At 30.8% G+C, this 27,873-nt stretch overlaps 2 protein-coding genes and 1 long non-coding RNA gene across 10 annotated transcripts in view; 2 read left to right on the forward strand and 1 right to left on the reverse strand.

Annotated features, from left to right (window-relative positions):
* Window positions 1-949: 949 nt before the first annotated feature.
* Window positions 950-10,898, forward strand: LOC141453849 (uncharacterized). 3 transcript variants are annotated; one of them, XM_074127518.1, is made up of 6 exons: window positions 950-1,046; window positions 3,396-3,575; window positions 3,670-3,781; window positions 5,964-6,353; window positions 8,794-9,013; window positions 10,054-10,898. In XM_074127518.1, exons 4-6 carry the CDS (start codon window positions 6,115-6,117, stop codon window positions 10,720-10,722), a joined length of 1,128 nt encoding a protein of 375 aa, XP_073983619.1. In that variant the 5' UTR covers window positions 950-1,046; window positions 3,396-3,575; window positions 3,670-3,781; window positions 5,964-6,114; the 3' UTR covers window positions 10,723-10,898. The 3 variants fall into 3 exon arrangements, with proteins under 3 accessions (XP_073983619.1, XP_073983620.1, XP_073983618.1); XM_074127519.1 differs by lacking the exons at window positions 950-1,046; window positions 3,396-3,575 and having other exon boundaries at window positions 3,668-3,781; XM_074127517.1 differs by lacking the exons at window positions 950-1,046; window positions 3,396-3,575; window positions 3,670-3,781 and adding an exon at window positions 4,870-5,008.
* Window positions 10,899-13,497: 2,599 nt separating this feature from the next.
* LOC141453844 (uncharacterized) lies at window positions 13,498-15,955 on the forward strand. Of its 4 annotated transcripts, none has more exons than XR_012458256.1 (4): window positions 13,498-13,852; window positions 14,532-14,765; window positions 15,184-15,609; window positions 15,694-15,955. It is a non-coding gene; the product is annotated as an uncharacterized lncRNA (long non-coding RNA). The 4 variants fall into 4 exon arrangements; XR_012458257.1 differs by having other exon boundaries at window positions 15,184-15,600; XR_012458255.1 differs by having other exon boundaries at window positions 15,184-15,337; window positions 15,414-15,955.
* Window positions 15,956-17,575: 1,620 nt separating this feature from the next.
* Window positions 17,576-27,873, reverse strand: part of LOC141453824 (acetylcholinesterase-like) — a 114,574-nt gene continuing 104,276 nt past the window's right edge. For all 3 annotated transcript variants that reach the window (XM_074127472.1, XM_074127474.1, XM_074127473.1), the window contains one exon: window positions 17,576-25,074. In XM_074127472.1, the coding sequence (XP_073983573.1) occupies window positions 24,962-25,074 (113 nt within the window). In that variant the 3' untranslated portion in view covers window positions 17,576-24,961. The remainder of the gene's footprint in view (window positions 25,075-27,873) is intronic.

Here is a 27,873-nt window from a genome sequence, read left to right on the forward strand (position 1 = left end):
ACTTTTATAAAAGAAAATTGATTGGAAAGGCAATTGAAGCAACGGCGACAGTCTTTAGTTCAAATTAATTTCTAAGAATTCTCTGCCCCTTACACTCTTGTTCAAATCATTTTGTTGTTTTAATTGACAAAAATAAGTTAAAAGTTTTTCATTATTTTTAGAACTTACGTTCTTATTTTATGAGTGTTTGTTATATAGCAGATTATGTTTAGTGGACAGTTATTAAAAGAGGAAGAGAGAGAGCAGACCAGCGAAGTGTTAGATTTATTGTTCTATGATATAATTACTATGTGCAAACTAGTAGTTTCTACACCTGATGTTGTAAGAGATGGTTGCTTTATGATATTAGAAAAATCACAACCTCCTAAATAATAAAAGTGAACTTGGCGCACAAAAATCAGGTTTCTGCAAATTCTTTAAAAATGTGGTAACGTATTTTTTCGCCAAAAATAAGCCCCAGTAAGTTCCTCCAAAACAAAACAAAAAAAAGGAACCTAAATTCCTCCTCCTCCTCCAAAAAACAGTTTTCCCATTCACTATATCGAAAGTTGTTCCTCAGCTCGTAATCTCCCTAAGCGTACCTTTGAGAGGATGCTCCTCCCGAGCAAATTTAGCGTTGGCGAAACGTGCATTCTAATCTGGGTAGTCGTACACCTTTCTCTACTCCCTTTCTATAATCCTTGCATTCCGCACTGGTGTTCTTCTTATCTTGCATGAATGACAAACTACCAAAGCATGCCTAATCTCGTAATCAAAACTCGTAATCGCGCCCTGCTCAAAGAGAGAAGAAAGTTCGTGACTGACCCCCTGTCTCATTTCTTTTGTTAATATTTTTTAATCCCGTGACATCATTGTGTGACTCTCCAGAGCATCTCTAATTTTCTCTTTAGAGCTTAGTTGTATTAAGATTTTTGAGCTATAATTAATCCTTGGTCTTCTCTGCTGATAGAACGATGCGAGACTGTTAAGATCTACAGAGGAGTTGCCACCATGGATCTTGGACGAGGGCCAAAAGTCTCAAGCCAGGGAAGCTGTGAGAATTCTGAGTAAGTTCCTTAAACATTTTAATCAGTGGTTTGGAAATAACTTCTTCGCTGATATTTAAAAAGTAACAACGCATATTTCGTTAATTACAATAACAATAATTTTAAAAATATTATTTGAAGGAAATTTATTTGAAATAAAAGAGTTTAAGATGCTATTGAAGCAGTAACAAAAAGTATTTATATATTGTGTATACTGTATTACTGGATGTATACTTTATATACATCTATATAAACTTTATATACATCTACGTAATATTATATATTACGTGCAAATTTGTATGGTATGGTAATGTCTGTATGTTTCTGTAAATTAACTCCTTTTTTTTCTGAAAACTGGAAATAAAAAGTTAATTCCCGTAGCAGAGTAATTGACGCTATCCTATCCAAGTGAATTTTTATGTAAATATTTAGCTTGACTAAACCTTGATTTAAAGAAGTTTTCTTGAAAGTATAGTTTACAACAAGCTTTAAATCTAAGTATACTAGTTGATGGAAAGTTTGGATAGAAAGGCATTTCTCTCTACGTCCTAACTTTCTTAATAAAACATCTTTCGTACACTTCTTCATTTTAATACTTATGCTTAACAAAAGCGGCACTGTACGTAGATTGTAAGAACTTGTGCAAACATCCACACACTTGCTGCTATTAGTGCAGCTTTTAAAACTTACATGTACAGCAGGTTATAGTCAAAAGATTATTTAAGAAAATGTAAAAGCCTTAATAATATAATGAAGTATTATATATAGGACTATCTATAATTTGCCATATTATAATTTTAACCACTTTACACCTCATTTCTTTGAATTGCTTTCTCTTTTCATAAATTGTATAATTGTCTATAAATTAGATTTTCTTTTAGAGTTTATTTTGAAGCATTCTTTTCAGTGTAAATATTAAAATCTGATTACGGATAAAATATTAATGTAGATATCTTATTCTTAAACTTGATAAGAGACAAAAGATTAGAGACATTAAAGCTTACATTACATGTAAAAAAGAAAGAAAAGGTTTAGATCTATGTGAACTATCAAAACTATCGGGTGCATTAAATCTAATTCTAACTTTAGAAGGATTGCATTTTAGAGTGCTGCTATCAAGGTAGTAAGGCTTAAATAAAGAATGATGTAGAATTTAATAAATAGTTTTTAGAGCTGAAAACATACTTTCGCATTGTTTCAACTTCAAGGGAATATTACATTCAGAATGTCAATACATAAAACATTATCATTGTAAGTGAAATTGACATCCTCATAAATGTAGTAACTATTCCAAAGATAGTCAGCCATTTATGTATTTAATCACTTTTTAGTAAAAATAAAAGGGCAAGTACAAGTGTTAAAAATCTGTTGGCCTACTCTATCCTGTGGTTTTTATTTTAATAAAAGCTGCTAATTATTCAATGATTCTTACCACTTAATCAGCAAACATTGATCTGGTTTGATTTTTTGCTGTAGTGGAAGATTTATAAATAATAAATCGAAAGGCACCTAATGATCAACTTTATTAAAAGCTTAAATATAAGAAATAATGGGACTCATATAATGCTCAATTTTTATGTTTTACTTGAATAGATTATAACATTTGTTTTCGTGTATAACATAGGTTGAAGAGATTCAGTTGAAAAATGAACGGTTTAAGTATGTTCTGTTTTTTAAGAAATGAGTTGTGGTCAATATAGAATGCTCTCTATGCAATTATAGATGTTGCAGCTCGTCCCTAGGCTATATAATGTTTTAAAAAAGCAAATAAAATTGTGTAAATCCGAATTATTGAAAATTTGTATAACCGTAAGATAGTAACTTTGCGTCTTTGGGAAGCATTTGAGTATTACAACTCGAAACTCTTATTATTTGAGGTGCTTAATTTATTTATTATCATTAATAATAAGAATTAATTTTAAAGCATATATTGACTAAGCTCAAAATTATATTTATTTAGAAGTTATAATAATTTTGGCCGGGAACGATAAGAAGGTCTAAGCAGTGTTATTACGTTATCAAAGAGAATTTCCATTACCAGATTTGGACAAAATCGATAATGATATTGAAGAGATCTCCCATGTAAGTACTGGTGGCTTGTCGTACATCCGAGTTAATAGCTTCCTAATTGTAACTTGGTGCCCATATCAACTGATCAAATTAACTCACTGATTCACTTAACCACACCTTCAGCTTAGTGAAAATTAATCTATTCCTACCATCTGTTAATCACTGTTAATGTCAGTTATTATTATTATTGTTTTATTATTATTATTATTATTGATGTTGTTGTCACCTCCTAGTATTAAGTAAAATTTTGGTATCAGCCTGATCGTTGTCAATTAACACGATAAATATTTTAATTACTAGAACGAAGTAACGATGATTATTAGAGGTAAAACAATCTGGAACTAAAACCAATCCTTAGATTCAATGTGCAACCGAATTGGTAAGTACGCATTGTGAAAATATTTCCCTACCTTTAAGAAAGAAAGAAAAACTATGGATGCGTTTGCTGGTTCCGTTACATTGCATTAAACTGAAGAAAGGGTGAGTATTCATCTCCTGGCACTTGAACCATATTAATAAGATCTATGCCATAACCGTTTGTAAATCTAATTGGTAGAACTTTCCTATATTGCAGGTTGGTAATCATCTCAAAACATTTGTGGTTACTGCTTCTGATCTCCTAGTACGAGGTTTGGGAAGAAAGTTCACAAAGTTCGAGACTGAAATTGTACCACAAGAAATCCCAAGTAAGTTATTATTTTATTACACTTTCGCGCCCTAGAGTCACAAATTAGGTTGTACCTGGCTCCCTCGAGCTTACGATTTAGCTTTGTTTCTTGCTGCTGTCTTAGTTGTGAACGTTCAAGGCCACACTTTTGTGCATCTAATCTATCATGTGCTTTCCCAACAATCGTGGAGATCATATATCCACATTTGAGAGATCATGTGGTAGTAAGAGGTTTCCTTGGTACTCCCCTAACTTAGAATACATAGATGATCTAAGTAATATGACATTCCACCTCGACAGAACTTTTGACAGTCCGAAATTCCAGAATGTTTAATCCATGTTGCAGCTAATGTTATATGTCGCGGCTAATGAGCCGAGATAGACAGTCTCTCTTATTATTTTGAAAGAGTAACTTCCACTGCTGATAGAAATTTCACTATCATCTGGGTGGATAGTTATGTACTTTTTTTATTGCCACCAACTCACTTTTTGGAATACTTCTTTCACTAATTTCGCAAATACTAGTTGATATTACCAGGATGTAGGATGGGTAGAAGCAGCAATGGGTGCTTAGCCACTAAGTTGTTTGGGTAAAGTTACATGCAAATGTAATGTGTCAGTTTTTCTCAGTTGTTTTCCCTGACAGATACAGAAGTAAAGTGTCAAATGTAAAAAAAAGGAGAATATTTGCTGGTGTGAAGTAAACTCAAGTAGAATGCAGGGAGTTTTATTTAAATGTATGTAAACTCAATATCTTTCGACCTTCCAAACTGTGATAAAGTCGCATAAAGAACTGAAGAAAAGGTTGATCTCTGGCCATTTTACTTGCAAACTCTAATTGGACTTGAACCATTTCGTATTTTCCACTTATGTGATATCCTTATGGAAAGCCACTTAGATCAGCTTATGTTTCAAGGGAAAACGAAGGAGCTTCACTCGGGCAGTGACCACTAGTTGCCTTTAATAAAATGAAAGTTTTACTGCAAGCAAAATCTGCGTATGATAAACAAAAATCTATTTCCCTAACAGATTATTTAATTACTTATTAGGAAATTAATGTTGTAAGATATAAATTAATATATTTTTAATTTTTATATAAATCCATAGAAACTATGCATTCACATACAGATTAAAGTCAGTACTGTCTTAAATAGAGTATTACTTAATTAATTTTAGCAGTAGAACATAAGTTACAGTTAAATATCTGCATGACGTCTACAAAAAAAATTACTCCCATTGTGATAATGTAAGTAGTAGATATTAATGGAAATAAGATAAACATTATTTTCTGTTTGATTAACTGCGGATGATTGAATAAGAAAACAACTGTTTGCAGTAAAATAAAGCCATCATTAAAACTATGTCCATACATCCTTTCTGAGATTAGCTGGCCATTTAATTTAATTGAATCTTATGTTCTCTCCATTCTGAAAACATGATTCTGTTTTTTGAGTATAGAAATTCTGAAATTTATTGAATTTACTTAGAAATTCAGTAAATCAGAATTCACAATATCTTAATGTAAAATACTGAACAGTGAATTTCATGTTTTTTCCCTGTCACTAAGAACTAACAGCTATGAATTTCCTTGAGATCCTTCGTTATTTATGTAGGGTTTTCAGATGTAAATCGCTTCCCCCAAAAAATCCTTTTTTTTCTCTAAAGAAGTGCCTCTTGGATCTGTATTGGGGTTCTTCCGGTAAAACTCGATTTAGAAAATTTGTTTCAATCGGAGCTCTTACTCTTAAGAGAGTTAAAAGAAAGTAAAAATATTCTATAGGATGAAAAAATAATTGCCATTTCAGTCGTGATACATTTATTCTGCCGAGCTTTCGACCTAGGGACTAGGTCATCTTCAGGGCTAGTTTACAAAGTAATATTTTTACATTATTGGGTTGGTGTGTCTTCTGTCTTGTTTGTTCATGGACTGTTCATAGACAAGGCAGAAGACACACCAACCCTGTAATGTAAAAATATTACTTTGTAAACTAGTTCTGAAGATGACCTAGTTCCTAGGTCGAAAGCTCGGCAGAATAAATGTATCACGACTGAAATGGCAATTATTTTTTTCATTCTATTGAAACTGTGAATCAGTCATCAAAAAGAATGAACAACAATAAAAATATTCTAGTAGGTTATTTATTTTAATTACAGTATATTAAAAACTTATTTCAATAATTGTTTTTCTATTCTATTTGCAGTTGTATAATTGTGTTGATTGAGGGAATATGTGCTAAGCATATTGAAGAAACAGACCTTAATAATTTGCTAAAGGAGATTCTAAAAGCTTTGGAATTACAGCTGGGCAAACCTGAAGGTGCAAGTCGGCGTATATTTAGAAGAAATATTACAATGAAATCCACGCCATCCTCAACGCATGGTAAGAAATATTATTGGCAACAACAATGGGACGAAACAAGTACAACTGAAAGCAGTAGTGTTTCAACCTCTACTTTGGATTATTCGGAAGAAGTAACTGTAGCGCCAAAAGCTAAAACCAAAATTTTCAAAAATAGTTGGTTTGAATCTAATGTTTCCAAAAACAAAAGTGTACCAATTCAAAATTTGGATCAGATGTTGGCACAAATAAAGTAGGTATTAGAATTTTAATATTTATAAGAACATAACTTTTAATTCTTGTTGCAGTACTTTTAAATTATTTAAACCATTTTCTCCTCCAAACTAACCTTAAACCATAGTCAAGCGATGAGGTCAAATTACTTACTAGAAAATCGCTTGCATTTCCAGTTCTTCCATTTACAGATTTTGTTTTCTACTACAGTCGTGTCATTTTTTCAAAATAGATTTTTTACTGGAAATACATGTTTTGAGGTCCTTTAACCTGAAAAAATGTTTTTAGTGCATCGTCTGCATCTATGTTTGTGAATGGGCATATTTACTGAGGATATCAGAAAGCTCAAATTGCAACTCTGTTTCTGTTTTGCAGTATTGGGCAGCAAGTTTTAATCGGAAAGGTTTTTTTCGTGTGACCGCCCACATCAGGTTTTTTTTTATCACTTAAGAAAAGCAAAGCATTTTAATTAGAGATTCTGAATTTAAAAAGTACTCCATTAACCCTTATGTATATCCAAAAACAATTCACACCATCGGCTAGATAAATAGATAAATGGTAAGATAAAGTACATAAGATATTAATTGTAGTTCATAACTGGACAATGAAGAGTATAGATTTTTGATAATATTGGCATCCTCCTTGTAGTACTAATGTTGAACTGCCATCTTTTTTTGAAAAATGTTTCCAGGGAAAATTAGAACAAAGACCCACCTTTGATGGGTATGGATATTTTAGCTTCTCTCTCCATTTCAAAGTAAAATAGTCATTTCAGTGATCCTGTGTCTCATACATTATTTATTGTTAAGCAGGGTTAAATGTGATACTAAAATTTCGAGTTTAGAGAATTCTTCTGCTGGAAGAACATATTACTTGAATGGTTTTGTTACATTTTCGAGGTTTTTTTTTTTTGAAAATGCTCTTACCATTTTCTTGTACCTTATTTTACTTTACGTATATTTATATCTATTCCTTTTTTTTAGAATAAATTTTTATGAAAATTCGTTTTAGGCCATTTCTGTGGAGGCGTTGTTTTTCCTCTAGTCTAAAATATCCTTTCGGGTAATGTATAATTTTAAAAAGTTGATGTTAGCTAGAATTTAATTACGTTAAAAATTCGTTATAAAATTCTTTTGAAGAAAATATATAATGTTGACCAAATGTGAAGTTGTAGTAAAAGGAACTTAGAATGATGTACACAATACTTAGTTACAAACTAACAAAATAACTATAAAATAAAGTAATTAAATTAATATAAGGAATAAACCTTTAAAACAAAAAAAATCCTCTAAGAAATATAAAAATAGTCCAATTAAATTCATTAATTATAAACTAGGGTGTAATTAATAAAAATTAAGAAACAAAGCAAGTAAAAAGGAATAATTTTAACGATATAATTTCTGCTGAGTTGCAAGAAAAAGAAGCTTGAAAGAGCGTGGGAAAAACATTCTATTATACCTACTACTTCAGGCGGGCTTTGAGTCGAATTACCGGTTGAGTGTCGTAAACGAGGATGATAGCAACCATACATATACTTAAATTCTTCAAATAATGTTAACACATGGGATCAGGAAATGAAAAAGATATGGTAGTGTAACTTTGAAAAAGTAGCTTTGAATGAAAACAAATGGAGAAGAACCTGCGGTGTGTATACAGAGCTTGGATGCCAAAAGAGTGAATAAATGAATTATTCAAAAGTAAAGAAAGAAAAGTAAAATTTGAGTTCTAATAAATAATTTGAATTTGTTAAGTCGTGAAAATATTGTTTTAAGCTTTTTCTTTCAAAGTTTGTGTGAATAGGATAACTTTAGTTTTTTATGGTCTTGTATTTCATCTAGATTTTTAAAGGGAATGGATGAATTTGAACATTAATCATGTGGCCACAGGCTAAAGCTGATTTGAATGTTAGTTACTGTATGTTTTGACTGTATATAATTGTATTTTGTATTGTAAGAATCCGGTGATCTATAATCTAGTATTGAATACATCGGCTTTTATTATTATTAAAGGCACTTCAAACGTTTAGCAGTTATATACAATAGACTTCCTAACCAGCTAATTGGAAATTAAAAAAACAATTTTAATTACTTTTCTAAAAGCTAATTTTTTTCTATAAAAAATGAATAATTAACTCGCAAAACAGAAATAAAAGCTTTACGCTTGTTAATTGGCCATTAACTTAGCATTCTCAATACTTTCTGCACTCAATAATACTTTCTCTAAAAATAGATTACAAAAGTGGGGAATAAGTTTCATTTGTGAATTGATCATCAGATTCTTTTCCGGGTAAAAATTGGTAGGAAATCAATAAAAAAAAAAAATATAGGAAAGCCGAAGTAAAGAGTGTGGTGGTGAATAATTTTTTGGAAAGCTGCCCTCCAAGTACTACTTCAATTTTTATTGTATTACCATATTTAATCAAAAGAATGTTAATTTGTAATAAATAAAATACATTTTAGATACAAAGAATTATTGGTAAAAACAAACGATGAATTTTTATCTTATCTAGACAAAAGCGTTGAAGAAATGGAGAATAAAATGAGAGAATTAGATCAACAAATCAAAAATGGATATCGTGAACTAAACAGTAGTTGGGATGTCATTGTACAAGCCTATAATCGGACAAAGATACGCAGACAAGCTGAAATAAATAGCAATAAACTATTAACTAACCAAGAGGTAAATAATGCAATTCTTAAATTGGCTGTGTAAAATCATTAGTGACAAAAGAAAATGTATAATGATATAATAAGGGCCAGGATTAGCTCAGTGAATAGTGCCCTCCCAACTTGAGGTTCTGGGTTAGGGGCCAGCGCACTCTAGAATTGGAATGTGATTTTGATAAAAGAACACTTTCTGGAAGCCGGCTGAAACAGGCTCCTGGTGTTGAGTCACCTCAGACAAATACTCGGCCTTAATTAAATTATCTGAATGTGATAAGTACAGGATATACGACTCCTATGACTTTCTCTCATTGCAATTTTCAGGGTTTTAAATTTAATTTTCTTCAAACTCAGAATTTGAAAACACATTGAATTGTAGCATTATCAATTTGTAAAATGATCATTTATATGAAATTAGACGGAGGCCTGTAGGCTAATTATAAAATTAGTATGCATACTTTAAATGATGACCCTCCTAGGTCCTGAATGGAATATTCCTAAAAAATAATCAATACAATATCTAGATGAACCTTGTATGTAAGTAGAAGTCTAGAGCAAATCATGGGTGTTTACGAGTCAGACTCATAGGAAAGTTAATACTGAATACAGTAAATAGCCAATTTCTATTAAAGGATTTTAATAGCTAATTTTTAGTCGGGTCTTCTGATAGGACCCAATCAAAATATTTAGTTGGCTAAGCCAAAGTAGATATTTATCAAGCGGAGGGTAACCACATCTCAAGTGATGGTTGTTTGCTACTTAATCTGCTTCGGCATATTGTATTGTGTTTGCATGGGAAAGGTTGCTATCATTTGACTTCTTCTCAAAGAGTGAGAGAGAGGGAACTTCTATTGCGTACTCTTGACCTTTCTCTGTGTCTCTTTCCTTTTTAAGTCTGAACGTCTTCTTCTGTCATTACATCACTGAACAGTTTTACTATTAAAACAAAAAAATTGGTTCTTTCGAAGTTTTTTGTACTTAAATGTACTATTTACAAATTTTGTTTTTGTTTTAGCAGAAACCAACTAATACTGAGTAAAATTTTGTGTGTTGTAGAAATTGGAAAACGCAGCAAATGATTTTTCCAAAATTGTGGCCGATCTTGTTGAGGCCAAAAAAAAAAATCTACAAGAAATCTTGAACCCAAACTCATTTACAGCAATAAAATCATACCCACGGCTGCCACAGCTTACAATCTCTAGGAAGATAAGAGCTGCTAATAAAAGGGGAGGCAGTTACCATGTTAAGACATTCAGAACCATCAAACCCATAACCAATAGTGAAGAAGAGCAGGACGAGGATGAAAAGTTTAAGGGAGGTGAGGAGAACGAGAAGGAAGAAAGTGATGACGAAGAAGAAGTGAAGACTAAAGTTAAGTCTAATAATAAGACAGAGAAATTGGGATACAAAAAGAATGCACACCAAGCGAAGAAAGCAAAAGGAAGAGTCAAACAAACAGAGGACTATGATGAAGATGGCAGTGAAGATAGCGACGGAGAGAAAGGTGGTAGCAATATGAACACATCATCACAGAACTTCATGCATTTATTGTTCACATCCTTGAAGAAATTTTTACCGTTTACGAAACAGAATCGAGGGAGTTACGTAGAGTCTTCATTACCTTTAGATATTACCTACAGGATGAACGATGAGCTTGAAACTCAACTAGCACATGTCACCATTTGTGTAAAGGATGATCTGACCACTTCCAATTACAATCATTAACTTTCACTTTTATTAATTAAAAACTTATGATCATTTAAAAACAGTAAGACCAAATAAAAATAAAACCATTCTCTATAAGCTCCGTAATGTAGAGTAATCATGTAAATTGAATTTCATCTGTAATCAAAAAGGTTTTCTCACATGATGCCAATAAAGTCCTTATTTTACTTCCTAAAGGCTTTTTCATTTTTTGAGTTTTAATCCAGTATAAAAGTTAACTGTTCTTTTTTCTACAATTCTCGCTTTTAAATACTTTAATGAGACTTATTTAAGTTTTGCTAAATAGTTCAGGAATACTTCATTACAAAACAAAAATTTAGGTACATTTACTTAAGAATAAAACGCCTAGCTAAATCAAATTTCTTTTATTAAACTGAAATTAATTTATTAAATTGAAATAATCTAGCCCATATCATAGATCAGAAACCAAAGATATAGTTTTTAATATTTCCATAGTCTTTAAAAATTGACTCTGACAGGTTCTTCATTACCGATTAGTCATTTCATACCACCAAGTTGGGACCTAGGATCAGTCATTTTACCACTCTTGTCGAAGAGAATGATAATGTTGATGTCCAATCCTTGTCGACACCATATAATTCTTCAACCCACGATTGCCAAGGAGTTCAATAACTACACTTTTAGCCTGGTGATCACGGGGAGCATGTTATTTAGGCAAGTTTTAGGGAAGACCTAAAGATGTTATTTTAATCTAGGGAACTTTATTTACTAATTGGAATCAGAGGTAAAATTTCACGACGATAGATATTAAAATTAAAAGAGTCTAAGATCAACTAAGCTAATGTTAATGTTATTGTTGATGTATGTGCAACTAAAAATGTGTAAGTGAAGACAGAATAAACCTAGGTAATGACGGATAGAAAAAAAGAACCATCCCACCTGATTTTATAAGTCTAGCTTTACTTAGCTGTGCTAGTTATTTACTACATTTAGTAAATATAGAAGTAAATTTAAATTTACTATTAATTGAATAATTTATATAACAAATTCTTGTTTAAACAATTACATAAAATATTCATTTAGAGATCTAGGAGAGTCAAGTGGCTTAATTAATGGAAGCCTACAATAATAAGACAGTTGATGTTTTGACCACTAGTCCCTTCTCAGGGGATTATTTTCGGTTAATAAGGACAACGCAGCTAGAATAATAATTCGAGGCACTCCTGCTTGACATCACAGAAAATTTAATCAGCCTGTACCGACTATGTGATCTGACGTCAATGAAAAACTTTTTCTACGCGCACAAACCTTCATATCAACTGTAAATTGTCAATTCGGACATATATTATCCGAAAGAGTGAGATCAAAATAAAAATTTCTTAATTCTGTTAATGGTCTCCTTAAGTAATAAATCCCTCAGTTATAATATAAATCTAAACAATATTAACTCAGAAACACTATTTAACTTTAGTTATAGAAAGTGCCGCTAGAAGGTAGAGGCTGCCCGATTTGGGTGAAAGCAGTTTCTAAGATTGGCAGCTAGATATCAGCATTTTATTGGATTGAATAATATTTACCTACAAAATTCTCAGAATGTTAAAACAGAATATTAAAAACTTAGGGCCTAAAATAATGTAAGTTTTTTGGCTACTTGAAAGCTTTTAGTTCCAAGTTTCATTAGAAACTTCTTCGGGGACTTTTGAGAAAGTTTATGCTGTCTCTAGATAAGAAAGATAACAGAATCTCCAGAAACACCTGATCAAGAGCACTAATGGACCCAGAAAAAAACAATAATTTTTAAAAATATATTATTTATTTATTGTTTCTTGCTTATAATACAATAGTATCAAAGGGTTGACCCGAGCATTTACAGATATATAATACAAAAAAAGAAAGAGAATAAAGATAAATAAATACCCTTTTACAAATGAATAATACCCTTTTATAAATCGAATTTCTCACTGTAAAAATATATATTCTGCTTATTTCTTGTAAATCTCGAAAATTCGATTCGTAATGTGTTATTCCACTAATCAAAGGATTTTAATCGCTAGTTTGTAGTCAGATCCCCTGGTAGAGCCTAATTTAAATATTAAGTTTCAGCTTCCTGCAAACAGTAGTTTTTGAGATATTTTGTTCAAACCATAAACACACACACACACAGACCATTGTCTAAAAAACACTTTTTAGGGGTTCAAAACGGATATTTCCGGCGATGAAACTTTGGTACGAATGCAATACTTTCCTTGGATAGTGAGAGAAAACAAAAATAACTTGTATTAAGCCTTAAGAAAAAATTATAAAACACTAATTTATTCCTTATTCTCTGAACTAAAGTAACTTAAAAGTGCAATAATTAGTTAATCTAATTATCCTCGTTGAAGCTCTCTTGATTTTTAGAAAACTTGTTTAGGAAAGAAAATATTAGAAAAATCTACGAGCAAATAAATGGTTACAGTATAATCAGCAGTTTTTCTTTTAGCGACAAATGTTAAAAGCTTTATCTGGGTTGGAATGGAATTATTTAAATTAAAATCATAGTTAATAAAGTAAACTAACTTTTTAATTGGGAGTTATGCACTGAGTAATCTAAATACGAGAAGAGAGTAACTAGTTGTAATGTCTCTTTTTTAAAAATATTAAATTTAATACATCTTCATACTAGTAAACAATAGCAGAAGGTAAAGTAAAATAAATAATCAACTGCACCGAAGAATACCGATGATTGCCGACTATATTCGGGTAGTTGCAGTTGAAACAGATTGTGGAAGGTAACAGCCCGCTAAGGCACCTTGGGTTCTAACCCATGTAAGATCTTTGTGTTAGTGACCGATTTTCTAGGAATTACCTCACTCACACAAAGATCTTACATGGGTTAGAACCCAAGGTGCCTTAGCGGGCTGTTACCTTCCAATAACTGCTTCATCTCTATATATCTACCCGAATATAGTCGGCAATCATCGGTGTTCTTCGGCTCGGTTAATATATAATTTAATCTTCTGTTTTAGTTTATTAGTTAGCTTGTGTCATCCTTAAAGTATTGTGTTTGATGTGTTGGGAGTTTTTATTTGTTGTTTACATTAATAAAAGTGATTTGAATTAATAGTTTACCATTGGATTATTTAACAAACTGAAAAAAAAATTGATTTAATAATGCCAATCATTTAAGGTACAATAAATTATTATTAAAAGAAAGGTGTTTCCGAAAAGTTAGTCTTAATTTGCTTAATGTAAACCTTTTCTTTGTTGACCGTTAGTTGATTTTTGTCAATTAGTTCAGCTTCTAAAGCTATGAAAACATACCAGTTTTTATAAAGGAAATACTATGTATTTCTATAATAATATTAGAAAATCAAGTGTTGCGAGATTTTCAATTATTTCTAAGCATGCTTATTTTCTGAGATTCTGAGCTATTCGGATTTTTCTCTTCATGAGAATCATGATTTTTCCATCATTGTTGTTTCAAAAAACGAACTGGTATTTTTTAAGCGGACTAAAAGAAGAAAGACTAAACTGGCAAAAACTCTACTGAATGAACTATTTTTTTTAATATTTCCCTACCATTTAGTTAATTATTGAACAATATCTCCATCGCTTTAACTGAACACATTTATTGATTTTAAATAAGGATATTCAGCGAAGCCCTAAAAAAAATGTATTAGTTTTTTAAATCTTGTTATTAATTTAATAAAAAAGAACCCAAGATATAGATTTTTTTTTTTTTTTTTTGCTACAAACACTACAATCATTTATAGTTTTGTTTTTTTTTTTAATTCATTAGTTAATTTTTTTTTCGATGAACTGAATTGAAACCAAAGTTTATGTAAAACGATTTATTAATTTTGCAGGCTTGTAGTTTTTTTATAATTTGGTGGTATGTGCGGACAACTTTTCCCAGTACCTTTGACAACATCTACTTCAAGTCTGTACCTGCAGAAAAAATATTGTGTAAGGGTGATTGTTTAACCAGGTAATTTCTTCCGTTTCTGGAAACTAAGCCTATTTTCTTCCGAGACATTCTCATTCAATGATAGCTGTAGAAGTGTCATCTTGTCCTGTTCTGGATAATATGGACGAAACAAGTAAGCTTTCAGCAGCCTACTCTTTTCTATTTTTAGATTCAACTTCTCCGATTATTACCTTCCAAAAGCTGCTAAAACATTTCTAATCATCTTAGGTTCAGCTAAAAGCACGCCAACTTTAAGTTTGTAAAAAATAATTCAAAACATCTATAAAAAAAAATTTGTTACTTGCAATAAATAGCATATTTATTTCGGAACCCGAACAAAATCTGATTTGGCCGGATATTTACATAATTTTCACGTAAGAATTCTAAGGATATTCTAAGGTTGAGTGCACTTCAGTCAACTTTTAATTAGTTTATTTTTAAAATTAGTTTGCAGCCGTTACTATTTATCTATTACTATTATGTTTGAACTTTTTGGCAAGTATTTACCGTCCAGTAAATTATATAAAACCTATAACTTTTCTTTTTTCTAGCTACCAAATCTATGTGTTACCAAATTCACTGTACAGATAGTTCTGCAGTGTCCAAAATGGGTATTGCAGTGGGGAGTCTAATGGATTTTTTGAGAATTCATCACAAGTTCATCTTGGAAGTTAGGAGGACAATTACTAGGAGGAACTTGTTGCAGTAATAACAAATAAATATTTGGTTTAATTGACCATTAAGAAATAATTCAGAAGTTTTAATCTCAGTTTGCGGTTAGGAAACTTGAGTGACAAAAAAAGAAAGAAAACATTTCATAGAGTGCAGTCATCCACGGAAATAAAGCTGTTTGCAAAAGAGGAAGTTTTAATACATCCACCATGTACTCATATAATTTAGGAATGCTCGAACAATAAGTAATTAGCTGAAGGGAAAATAGAAGAGCAATAATAAAAAACAAAGCCGCGGTAAAAGATGTAAAAGTTCTGGAAAAATAAATAAGCAAAAAATAACATAAACCCTAAGGTATCTATTTTGTTCATCAATGTTACTTATTTCAGGTTATTTGACTACGCTGACTTTTTGAAGACACACTTTCTTCTATTTCTGTCGCCGTCATCCCGCAGCTTTCCGTTTAGCAAATGGTCAAGGCGATGGAGAGTTAATGCAGGACTATGCTGCACATTGTGAGTTAATAAGACCTTTATGTATATATATTGTATGTCTAATTCAAATATTTATTTTTAGCTCAAGAAAATTTGGAGATCTAGTGTTTGTAATACAAATTTATTATTTGTTCAGACAGGAAAATATATTTTTTTTCTGGGCAAAATGTTTTTTTTTTTGTATTTTTAGAACTTTTTAGCCCATTCACAATGTTCTTTTAGACCAGGACAATGTATGTTGATATGAAAGCTTTTATCATTTCAACATTTTTAATTCGCCATCGTTTTGAATCACTTTTTTCTCACACTGGACCTTTTTTTGATTACTGATAAGCTCACACTATTCTTTCTATAGAACACTTTTTGAATCAGCTAATTACGCCACTTTGAACTACGTTTTATTTTCATTCTCTTCTCTTAAAAAAAAGTATTTTGAACGTGAGAATTTTCTACTTTGATTTTTCTGTGACTTTCATTATCTGAGCAGTTATTATTGACTATTCTGATATTACACTTTTGAGAAGAACGCTAAAATCTTCAACACAACTACCTTTCAAGAAACGTTGCACCTACCAAGCGAAGAACCAAGCGGCCAGATATCAATGGGAGTAGCCTTTTGCTCCTCACCAACACTTCTAAAATGCCACTGGTATGAATGAGCCTCATTATGCAGTGTTGTGAAACCACCAATGTCTAACCGACAGATGTCCATGAATAACTTTCTACCATAACAGACTTTTTATTGTTTTGACAACCCAACGACAAGGATGAATGGTAATGGTCAAGCAATACCCTAAAAGCTTAGTCACAAATTTGAAAATGTCGCAAGAAACTTCTTGATCCTTATTAAGGGTTGTAAACAAATAATAATTTTTTGTAATATCTCTTGACTAAAATCTGATAAGGTAAATCTGAAATCTGATGAATTTCAACTTAGCATTTCTTTTTATATTTGCTGATACAATCAAGAAAGAAACTTTTTGTTAACAAAGCTGGGAAAGAGTAAAAAGAACAAACAGTTGAAGATTAGGCACAATAAATGAATGAACTTCTGATGTACCCTAGCATTTATTTGGAATGCTAACTACTTTTTTCAATAATTAATAAAACTATGTTACATACAAATTAATGTACCAAGTAATAAAAATAATCAGCGGCACTCTATGAAATAATAGAGCCTCGGTTTTTTCTTTTAATTTCAGCTAGTATAAGTAAACATTCCACTCAGAGATTAGTATTGGTTATAGATGTTAGTCGCAAGTAATCTCTTGAAGCATGCTGCAAATTAAATTTTGACATTCTTGAGGAGCAGAATAAATCTAACTAAACCAAAACAAAAAAGACTCCAATAATATATAATATATATATATAGAAAAACCGTTAAACTCTTATATTCACTGTATTCAGTTGAAAGTTAGGTTGCAGTACTGGATAATATCGATGACTTTATTCATCGAAGCGCTAATGTTTATTAAATTCCTGACCGGTTTCCGTAGTCAGCAAATATAGAGCTAGACGGAAACATAAGCAAAGTCGAAATCTCTAGACCAAACTACTTTCTGGGCTGTAACTACCGTCAGGGATATAATAAATGTATGCGCTGTGACGGATAAAATAATGATACTAAATTCTATTATTTGTACCAACAAGCCCAAGAACTAACTTGATTGGAAAACTTATTTTGGCCTAGAGAAAAACATGCACGTAGAAAGATAATTGATATTCCAATTATTAAAAACTAAAACAAAAAAAAAGGGTGACTATAGAAAAAGTAATAATTATCCAAGGCCATGTATTTTTTCAAATAGCATTAACAGAAAAATCGAAATTACTTTTATTTAATAATAGAATTATCAACAAGCAGACACCTCGTATCTTTATTCATTAATAAAAAATTAAAAATACAATTTGTAATTTGAAAATAAAGTACATAATAAAAACTAACAGTAACCTCAGTGTTAAAAATAAGGATATGTATATTTTGTTTTTAATGAGAAAGGTGCCTCGAAATACAAATTAAACAAAATACTTGCATAACTTTTTTAGTTTTCCTACAACTTCAGAGAGAGAGAAAAAAATTAATTTTGCTTATAACTTCATTCGACACTAGTAGAACTTCGTTTTCATTTTTTTCTCGCAATTAATTTATTACTGAAATTAAACAATTTGTTTTGCTTAGACTTTCAACTTGTTCTTGAGTCACTTCAGGCCCGTAGCTAGCTGGTGAGCTTGATTTATAGATGAAGCACGGACAAAACAAATAAAGAAAAAGTGGGTCAGCACTTATACAAGAAAAGTTTTCTTTTTAAAAAAACACGGATGTGTGATGAATGAAATCACTTGAAGAATTTCAAAAAAATGAAAATATGTTACTTAAAAAAAAAAATCATTGTCCGATACCCACGCTCAACTTAGACAAGATCACCTTTCTTGTCTACACTGAGCGAGGAAAGATACAGCACAGTTATGTTTTTTTAAGTTTCATCCGAAACTTTTGACAATTAGAACTCTTATTACCCTGTTACACCATAATTCAATCGAGTTTTTTCACTTAGCTCAGTTAAAACAAAGCGTGTAGTTTTTGAACAGATAAATAATTTTAAATCGGTGGATGTAATCATACTCCAACCTTTCATTTTAAATAACTAAACTCCAAGGAAATAAGAAAATTATATGTATTTGAAAAATACATCACCTCACAGACCGCTTGCTTTCTTTAATTATGACTATCTTCATATATGTATTTTTATTCTTTTTTAAAAAAAGTTTTTCTCCACTTATAAAGCTCACACGTTGTCGCAACACTATCTGGTTCTCTACCATACTAAGACAGTGCGGTGACATATGCTGTGTAAGTGGGAGTCAGATTTCTGTACACAAATCTGATGAACCACTAGATACGGTCAAAAGAAAGAATCGTAACCTCTGGAACTTTGATATTTTTCAGCAGATCAAGCCAATTATTCAAAAATGGAGAAATGATTTTACATTTGTGGAGATTCAAAAATCGGCTTTAGGAGTTTGGACTATATAATCCCATAATTGATTGTAGAGGACACACTACAGCAGCTGGCCAACTCCACAGCCTTCATAGGCCTTCTATGTTCCTGGTCATGATCATGAGGAAAACTGTCCGGAACCCAGCTGTGCATTGGAAAAAAAAACTCCAGGTAACTGTAGTTACTAGATAACCCAACTTATTCCAGTTTTAAAGAAGGTTTTCGTTGCCTTTTTTCGAAACTAGAATGAAACTTTTTTTCCTTAGGCCAATCACTGCGCATTTGCACTCAAAAAGCCTTGAGGTCTCAGAAAAATTTAAGGTAACTGATCGTGGCAAACATATCCTCAGACACTAGAACATATATTTTAGATTGAAAAATATGCTTAGGGTTGAAAATTACTGAGTTTTAACTTAGAATTACTATTCGTGTTAGCAAAAAAGTCAAATTAAGGGACCTTTCGTAGTTGCGATATTTGTGTGTAAAAGTGCCTTCGCTACGAGCCTACAGTGACTTTTTTGGCAGTGACTCCCAGCAAAATATTTTCTTAACTACAACAAATTCACGCAAAATGGCTTTCATATTTAGCTGAACTGAAAACAGAGAAAAATAAGTTACAAGTTTATTTTGAATAAGAAAACTCACAGTAAATTAAGATTTATCTTTTTAGTAGTTTTCTTTCTTTCTACGGCACTGAGCAAGGCTAAGAAATCATAGTTTTGTCGTTAAAATTAAAAACTAGATAGAAGGAAAAGTAAAAATTAAAGATAATACATCAAATAGGAACATGTAATAATTTATAATATTTATTTTTATATACTTTATGTTTAAGTACTTTTTCTTCTACTACCACCGGAATAGATTCAACCCCCCCTTCCCTAAACGATCCAGTTGTTAAAAATCCTTATTTTATTTCTAAAAGAACTGTGAGAAATATTTTTTCTATGTCATGATTTTTCTTTTCATAAAAAATTACTTTATTTTTTTACTTATTTTTTATTATATACAAAAAGCGTAATATTAAATCTATACGAGAGTGACAGGAGAAGAGAGATTCAGAAAGAGAGAGTGAGAGAGAGAGAGCGAATAATTACAGATCCAGACAACGGAGATAGTACAGATCCACTGAGCGCAGATCCCAGAGTATTATGGAGAAGTGGTAATGTAGTATAATGTAGAAGAGCGCGCAAAGTGACTGGTGTTTATTTTCTTTCATATTTTTGTGATATCTGTGAAAAATTTCTTATAATTTTGTACCTATTAAATAGACGCGTATATTCAAGGCAAAGATTTTTGTTTTGTTTTTTGTTTTAATTTATAAATATTTTGGAAGCTATAAAATTCCTTTTTTAAATACTAGAAAACTTTGCAAAATAAATCTTGTAGATATTTAATACTGCAATAATTTACAATTTAATATTAAAGAATTAACTTTTATTTTTTTATATATATATATACGCTCTCATCTAAAAAAATTCATATATAATTATTTTTTTAATTTTTAAGTTTATCATTAATGCTAAATTTGGCGGCGGCGATCGGTCAGAGCAGCTAAATAAAAATAATTAACAAATGATAAAAAATATTCTTTTTACTTCTTACATCCATTTTTTGTTTTTTCAATGAATTTTTCAAAAAATTCCATAACATTTATATTGAAAGATTTTTTGTTCACTAATAGTATTAATTTACAGATTTTATAATACCTTGGCATAAATTCTTTGACGTACTTCACACGATTTCCTTTGTATAGCGATAATAAGTATTTGACCTGCGATGATTAATTGGTTCAACACTCTACTTAATGCGTTTACGAGTACCATAAAAAAAAATCTAAAGAAAGAATTGTGCGAAAATTTAAAAATTTTCTAATCTCTTTGGTTCTCAATGAAACTGAAACATTTATTCTCATTATGGTGAATATCATATAGGTTTATTCCTTTCATGTTTTTAGGTAAGGAGTTATCCTCCATCGCACTGCTTGATCTAGGCAAATGAAAAAAGAACAAAAGTGAAAGGAATCTCTTAAAGTAGTCACGATGTGTCACGGATTTTTTAGCGGGCGTCACGAATTCGCTTGAAAAATTCAACCCTTGGTCTCTGTTCCATGCAAAGTTTCTCTCGTTCCTCTAAATGAATTCAACACTGGAATTTACTAGATCCTTCCCTAACAACTACAAACGCTAGGAAAAGTGTCTCGATTTTCTTTGCAGTAAATGAATGGATCAGAATACAATGACGAGAGGATAGATGAGTAAACTTGGCTTTTATATGACCTTAGTGAGACAAATTTACCGGGCAGGCTACCAAATGCTGAGTTCCGCAGGTATTGTCCAGCACTGAATGATCCCTCCACCATGCATTAACTCCCAGTTGCACATGATTATGCAAAAAACGATCGTCCTAAGTACATATTGTACCTAAGTGAGGGGTCGGTAAACCACTAATAGTGATGTCCCTCTCTAACCCCAATTCATCATTAAATTAATTAGGTGGGAGACGTAGTCTGTCAGTACAGAGAACTTTGTATCAAATATTTTCCATCAGGGCTCTAGATTTAAATAAATTTAATGCACTTAGTGGAATTCAAGAGCTGAGTGCTGGTATCAGCGAAAGTGGTGTGGAGGCTGAGTGCCTCCCAAAATGTTTTTTTTGTTGAAAGCAAAAGGGCCAGCAGCATTTTGTCAAACTATGTAAGTGTATCCAGCATTGATTTTCTTAGGGGAAGAGGAGACAAATGCTTTTTTAAAAACAGCAAGGGATTTTTTCCCCTGTCCTGCTGTTAGGATCTACATTAGTCCTTCCTAACTCAGTCATCAACCGATTAACCGCAAGACGCTTTTAATATCAACAAAAGCGGATAAATACGGTGTATTGTTTCTTAAGCTATAATATACACTTAGCTACACCTTCATTTTTCAAAGTCAACCAACAGAAGCATCTTAAAACTTCTGAGCTACATCTAATTTCTGATTTATACAACTCTTTCATCAATGTCTCCTTTCAGAACTCGTAGAGGCTTGAGTAAAAGTAAATCTGTGAACCTCGAGTAATAAACGAAATAAATTAAAATACAAAAAGTAGAATGATACATTAGAGTGGTAATCAAATAGATATGGGAACAACGCATGAAATTCGTCAGAAATTATGCAACTACTAAATAATAAACCAAATTTATAAATTAAAAAAGTGTGATAATTGCTTTTTTGTTTTTACAAAAATAATGAATATATATTTTTTTGTCCCCATATTTTCATAAATTTTGAATTTAACCCAAGATTGCTGATAGTTTTTACTGATTTCTTTTTTCTTTTTCTATTTCTGTTGATTACTTTTCGTTTTCTTTTCTTTTTTATAACAAAAAATGCTGTTTTATTGTTAAGTATATACACTTGGAGTGCTATCCAAGGCGAAATGACATAATCACTAACTATACATCTAGTACGAATTTCGTACGCATAATAATTTGTGAATTACGGCCCGTTTTTCGAACAATTTTGTTTTAGATATATATATATTTTTTTAAACATTTTTTCTTTTTTTATTCATTTTTTTTTTTTGTTGATTTAAAAAGTGTACATTAAGTAGCAAAGCATGCAAAACAATAAATTTCTCTTCTTTTTATTATTACAATATTAATAATATATTTACAAGATACAAACGTTCCTTTATATTTATATATATTTTTTGTATTACATTAGTTTGTTCATTAGTATTTAGGCAGAATTCTACCACATTGTTCTTTCATGATATGTGTCTTTTAATTTTTTATTTTTACTATTATTACTTTCTTTTTTTTAAATTTAATCTTCTTTATATATAAATATATATACTCGTATTTATAATTATTTAGTAACTGAAATAAGTTGATTTTCTTTTTGCACTTTAATCAAACTTAATGCAATATTTTTTTTTACAATAATGGTGTAAAAAATAAAAATTTAGTAAAAACTACATTTTCAAATTTGTATATATATCTATATATACTTTACGAGAAGTTTTCATTACTAAATATTATTTTATTAAATCTTTTTATTTTAAAAAAGTAAGTTCTACATACTGAACACACCACAGATTCACAGCATTTCATTAAACGAAATTCCTCCCCTACATTTAAGTGACAATAATATCTATTATATTGTCAAAACAGCTGTGATCATTTATTTGTTTATTGTTTTTTATGATTTAATTTGTTTTGTAAACATGTTCTTAAAATTAAATTTAAATACTGTTTTAAAAATAAGCAATATTTTGTTTTACTACAAAACAGTTTAAATTTCCCCAACTGAAGACAAGAATGTATAAAAATATAGTACATCCAGCAAAGAAAATTAGAAGATTATCCTTACAGAAAGTGAATTTAATTCTTGTAAATAATAAATATGGTTCTATAGGCGTGTTTAGGCGATCTACCTGATAAAAAACTAGGGAAAACAAATTGGGTTTAACAAAGCACACGGAGCTCTAAAACTATTTCAATAAGGTATAGAGAAGATCTGATTTCTTGGATAACAACTGTCTACAGTCTTATCTATTCTTGAATTGGTGTCTTTCTAAAAAGAAGTTTTACTCATTCCAAGAGTGGGACCACTTAGTCCCCGAAAGCAACGCAAAGCAGTCCGTATCGATTAATGTGCGCGGGCAGAGGACTTCCACTACCCAATTCGATTTCCGATTGCAGGCACCAAACTTAAAGAATCATTTGCAAATATAAAGCCCCCGTGAAGTTTAATCCTACTATAGAGTGGTTAGGAAGCTAGGCTCATCCTATGTACATGTTTCCTCCAGTGAAAATGCCCTGTGATAAGAGAGAAGTACTTTCACTCTTCTCAATTTTCGTACTGCAAGCAAACAGGTTCTACCAAGAAACCTTGGTAAATTGCAAGAATTAATACATTATTTTTCCACATTAGTAATTAAAATTGCTTCCCCTAGATTTAAAAAAAAAAAAAAAAAAAAAAAAAAAAAAAAAAAAAAAAGCGCTTTTCTAGTTTCAACAGATAACCACTTTTTAAATTTCATTAAAGCTGCTAATACCAGACACTCTCTAATACCACTCACCAACGTCATTACGAAATCAAGAAACTTACCCTAAGGGAAAAAGAAAGAAAAAAAATTCCAGAATATGTAACTTGATTAAATATAGGCAGTAATCAATCTCATCGATAGATCACTAAAACTCGCCTTATTTAACTACTTTTCAATAATTTTTACTGAATTTAAAACAAAAGAAAACAAAAAAGTAAAAAGGCCTGTTTTTGTTTATTTTTCTACATTTCTTTTTAGAAGAATCTAAGTGCAATTTTATATTGACATATGATCTTCAATATTATATACATCGAGGTGCAATAAAATTGTACAAAACGATATGTTTCCTGACAACTGATTTATTTCTTACTTTCATAAGTTAAATGTGATTTCATTCATATCTTATTTAATTTTTTAAAAGATAGTTCGTTTTATTATTATTATTATTATTGGCTAGGTAAATACTGACTTTTTATTCTCAAACTGTCGGAAATATAGTTTAAGAATTTCTATTCAAAAAATAATTTATATATTCATTCGATTTTACTTATATTTTTTAGAGACAGTGTATGTGCATGTGAGAGTGAATATTTTTAGGAAGAAAAATAAAAAAGAAAAGCATATCCACATATACAATCCAAAAAGATATGAACCAATAACATTTTACCTGACGTTCTTTCCCTTTCTTTCAGATTTATCATTGGTAATCTATAAACTATTTTCATTCATAAGATTTATTTATAGTTATATATATATTTTACAATACACGCGGGGTGAGAGGATAGTCGTGTTAAAATGAAGAATTATATATATCTTTATATTTTAAAAGGAAGAGAGAGATTTATTATTGGAAAGGATCGTGAGTGAAACAGCATTATCAATAGTATTATTAATTTTTTCTTTTAAGATATGTTGTTTCCCTATTTGGTGTGTGACATCTTATTATATTAATTTTTGATATTTACAAATGCTAAAGAGTGTTTGTGAACATCTGTTTCTATTGTGAATAAAGTGATTCGTGCTTTTTCATTGAAAATGTTTGTATTTTCTTTAGTTATGAAAACTTTTGGACTTTTTCAGCATTTGATCCAAAGAAAAGAAAAAAAATGAAGATATTTATAATAATTATTTTATTGTTAGACCAAATAGATGAAGATTGTAGCAGCTATCGTCAAAACATATCCAACTCCTAGTGCTGTTAAAGCTTCACTTCCACTGGTGCATTCCTTTGTCACTACTGGTCGATTGTCTAAAAAATAAAGTGGTTGATTTAATTTTTCACAATGTTAAAATACGTACGAACTTAAATTAGAAATATTCGTCAGGAATTAGTTATATTAATAAAAATGCCGATTGCATTTTCCATTAGACAAATGCTCGGAAATTGTGATGCCATGGGATGGGCCAAATACAGCGATCAGTGTGACTCACAGAGCAATCAATTTCGAACATAATTCCTAGAATATATACTCGTAGATGCCTAGGATGTTATAGATGAGAAGATTGGATACTAGTTAGTTTAGGAAGCGCTTCTTGAATGCCCGCTACGATAAGTATACTGAACACGCAACGAAATTACTCTTCAGAGAAAGTGCTTGAACGGCACTCAACCAACCATTCGAAAATTGTGCCCCTCTTATCTTTTACAAAAGTCCATAACAGCCTCGTTGGCATAGAAGAAAGCGGATACACTAGGAAGATTGTTATAAATATATATATATATATATATATTTTTTTTTCAAAAACATCACTTATAACATTCACAAGTTGACGGTTAATAGCCATCAAATACCCATCTATTAAAAGCAATTAACGGATTGCGCATGAATTGTGATAGATTTTAATATTTTGGTCTAATTTTCTAACACCCTTAAAAATCCAAAATTTTGATTCTTGAGAATAGCTTTTTTACCTGCCATTTAATTGAGTCGAAATGTTCCTAACCAAAATTGTTACTTCGTTACCTACATTTGTTTACCTACCTGCATACTACATTTGTTCCTCAATGAAGAGATTCATTTGCTACAGCCTTCGTCAGCGCACGGTCTCATATCATATGATATCTATAACTGACTAAACTCTTAGTTTTGGAAAGTTCTGAAGAGTTTAGATGAATTGTCAAAAAATAAAAGAGAAGAGTAGCTTCACCAATTACTTTTTTCATTTCTAATTTTGTTATCTAATCAGTCTATTTTTCGCTATTGTTTCTACGATTCAGTTTTAAGGAAAAGAAGGAAAGGAATAACCAAATTATATCTTGGCGTTGTAAGTTTTCGGATTTTTTGTTTTTAACGGCTCCGTTAGAATGCTATTTGCATAGATTAAAAACAAATCATTTTTGATAACTATCCTCAAACAATAATTTTTGGAAAATAAGGCTTATTTTAGTTAAGACTAAATAGAAGATACACTGAGAAATGGCTGAAGGCATTTAATATACTATATTCGACTGATACTACCCTCAAACAGCCAGCTATATTTTGAGAGCATTAGTATTGCCATATTACTTTTTCTCGATATAACAATATAAGATTTATTGATCGAAACTTACCTGAATACTTTCATATCTCAGTAGACTTTAGAAATATCCAATTAACATTGGTATAGAATAAGTACACTTTATTTAATTTATTTATGAATCAATTTTATCTACTCTTTACTCTTTTGACAATTTTCAGCACTTAATGGATAGCTAGATTCTGAAAAGATGGCCTTATTATATTTGCAAAAATTTGTTTCTGGCACAAAGTACAAATGGGTGAATCAGCTTCACCTAGCTAAATTGTAGCGATTGATTAGACAGTCATGTCTGAGTTGAAAAAGCTCATAAGAAATTAATTTTGAGCCTTGTCCAGGCATCACTATCATCATCTGGTAATCAGCTTAATGCAAAATGAGTTTCTCTTATCGTTTGTCGGTCTATTCTTTGCCAATATCTGGATGGCTAGTATCACTCAAAAACCAAGCCCCTATCTTGACAAAGACCAAACGATCCTTAAATCTCGGCCAATTCTCAATAGTATAGCCTTTATTAGTTTTGTTTTTATTATTAGTTTTTTTCTTTTAATTACTTATTTCCTTAAGGTTTGCTTAAAAGTATATTTCGTGAATAACAGTGTCGTTTCGTTCAAGAGTTTGTTAATAAATCATTAAGAGTTAAAAAATAGTTTTTTCAAAAAGGAAAACTATCAAAAAATCAAACATTGAAAGCCAATGCTAAAAGAAAGTAAAAAAAACTATATTAAAGTTTATTCAACTATATAATTTAATTATTAAAATGTTAAGACAACATGGCCCATAAGTCGCGATCCTTTAAAAAAGAAGCTTCAGCGCACATGACGAATTAAAAAAACAAAAATAGTGCTTGACCTGCATAGTTTACGTCATACAGCGCAACACTTTCTATGCATACTCCAAATGTGATTTTTTTTTTTTTTTTTTTGTAGGATTTAAGGCATTAAAACAGGTCAACATTTGAGGTTATTGGCGTCCAGAGCTTTTTTCAGTGCACAGCCGGCCTCCGGACACTTTTATCTCGTTACAAACAACTCTGTCCATCACTGGATAGTAATTTGTTAGCAGCTACTGGGAAGAGAAAATTTAAGGGGCAGTAGCTGGATCAAATCCGTAATCCAATAAGCTAACCGCAAAGCTAATCTCTTCCCTCCTATGGTGTAAAAGATAATTTTTTTACTAATAATGTATCATTTATTATTTTTTTAGTTAACAGTTAATATTTAATGATAAATATTATTTACTTTGAAATGAGGTTTTACTAGTAGGATGATAATTTATTGGACATTAACTCTATTATCACCTAAATTGGCACAGTTATTTTTATTAGGTCGTCAATTAATCAGAAAGCAGCATTAACATATGGATAAATCGTGCATCTTACATAAAAGGACTGTCAGCTCTGATTTAGAGAATGTTGGAAATCCTTCTGAGATTTGTTTAACATGTAGTGATAATATCTAAGAATAGGGTCAGAGCACTCATTTTAACTGTTAGCAGTAAGCTAAAGTAACAACATGGGGTACCAATGGCA

Source organism: Rhodnius prolixus, unplaced genomic scaffold (genome assembly GCF_049639745.1).
Source record: "Rhodnius prolixus isolate KJV_2025 unplaced genomic scaffold, Rpr scaffold_3, whole genome shotgun sequence".
In the NCBI taxonomy this organism is placed as follows: domain Eukaryota; kingdom Metazoa; phylum Arthropoda; class Insecta; order Hemiptera; family Reduviidae; genus Rhodnius; species Rhodnius prolixus.

What these genes read in the sequence shown, in the direction of transcription:
- LOC141453849 (XM_074127517.1), top strand. Translation starts at nt 4,971, where the DNA reads ATGACGTCTACAAAAAAAATTACTCCCATTGTGATAAT. An exon ending in CAGATGTTGGCACAAATAAA is followed by an intron (nt 6,354 to 8,793) that starts GTAGGTATTAGA and finishes AATACATTTTAG; the next exon opens with ATACAAAGAATTATTGGTAA. An exon ending in AACTATTAACTAACCAAGAG is followed by an intron (nt 9,014 to 10,053) that starts GTAAATAATGCA and finishes TGTGTGTTGTAG; the next exon opens with AAATTGGAAAACGCAGCAAA.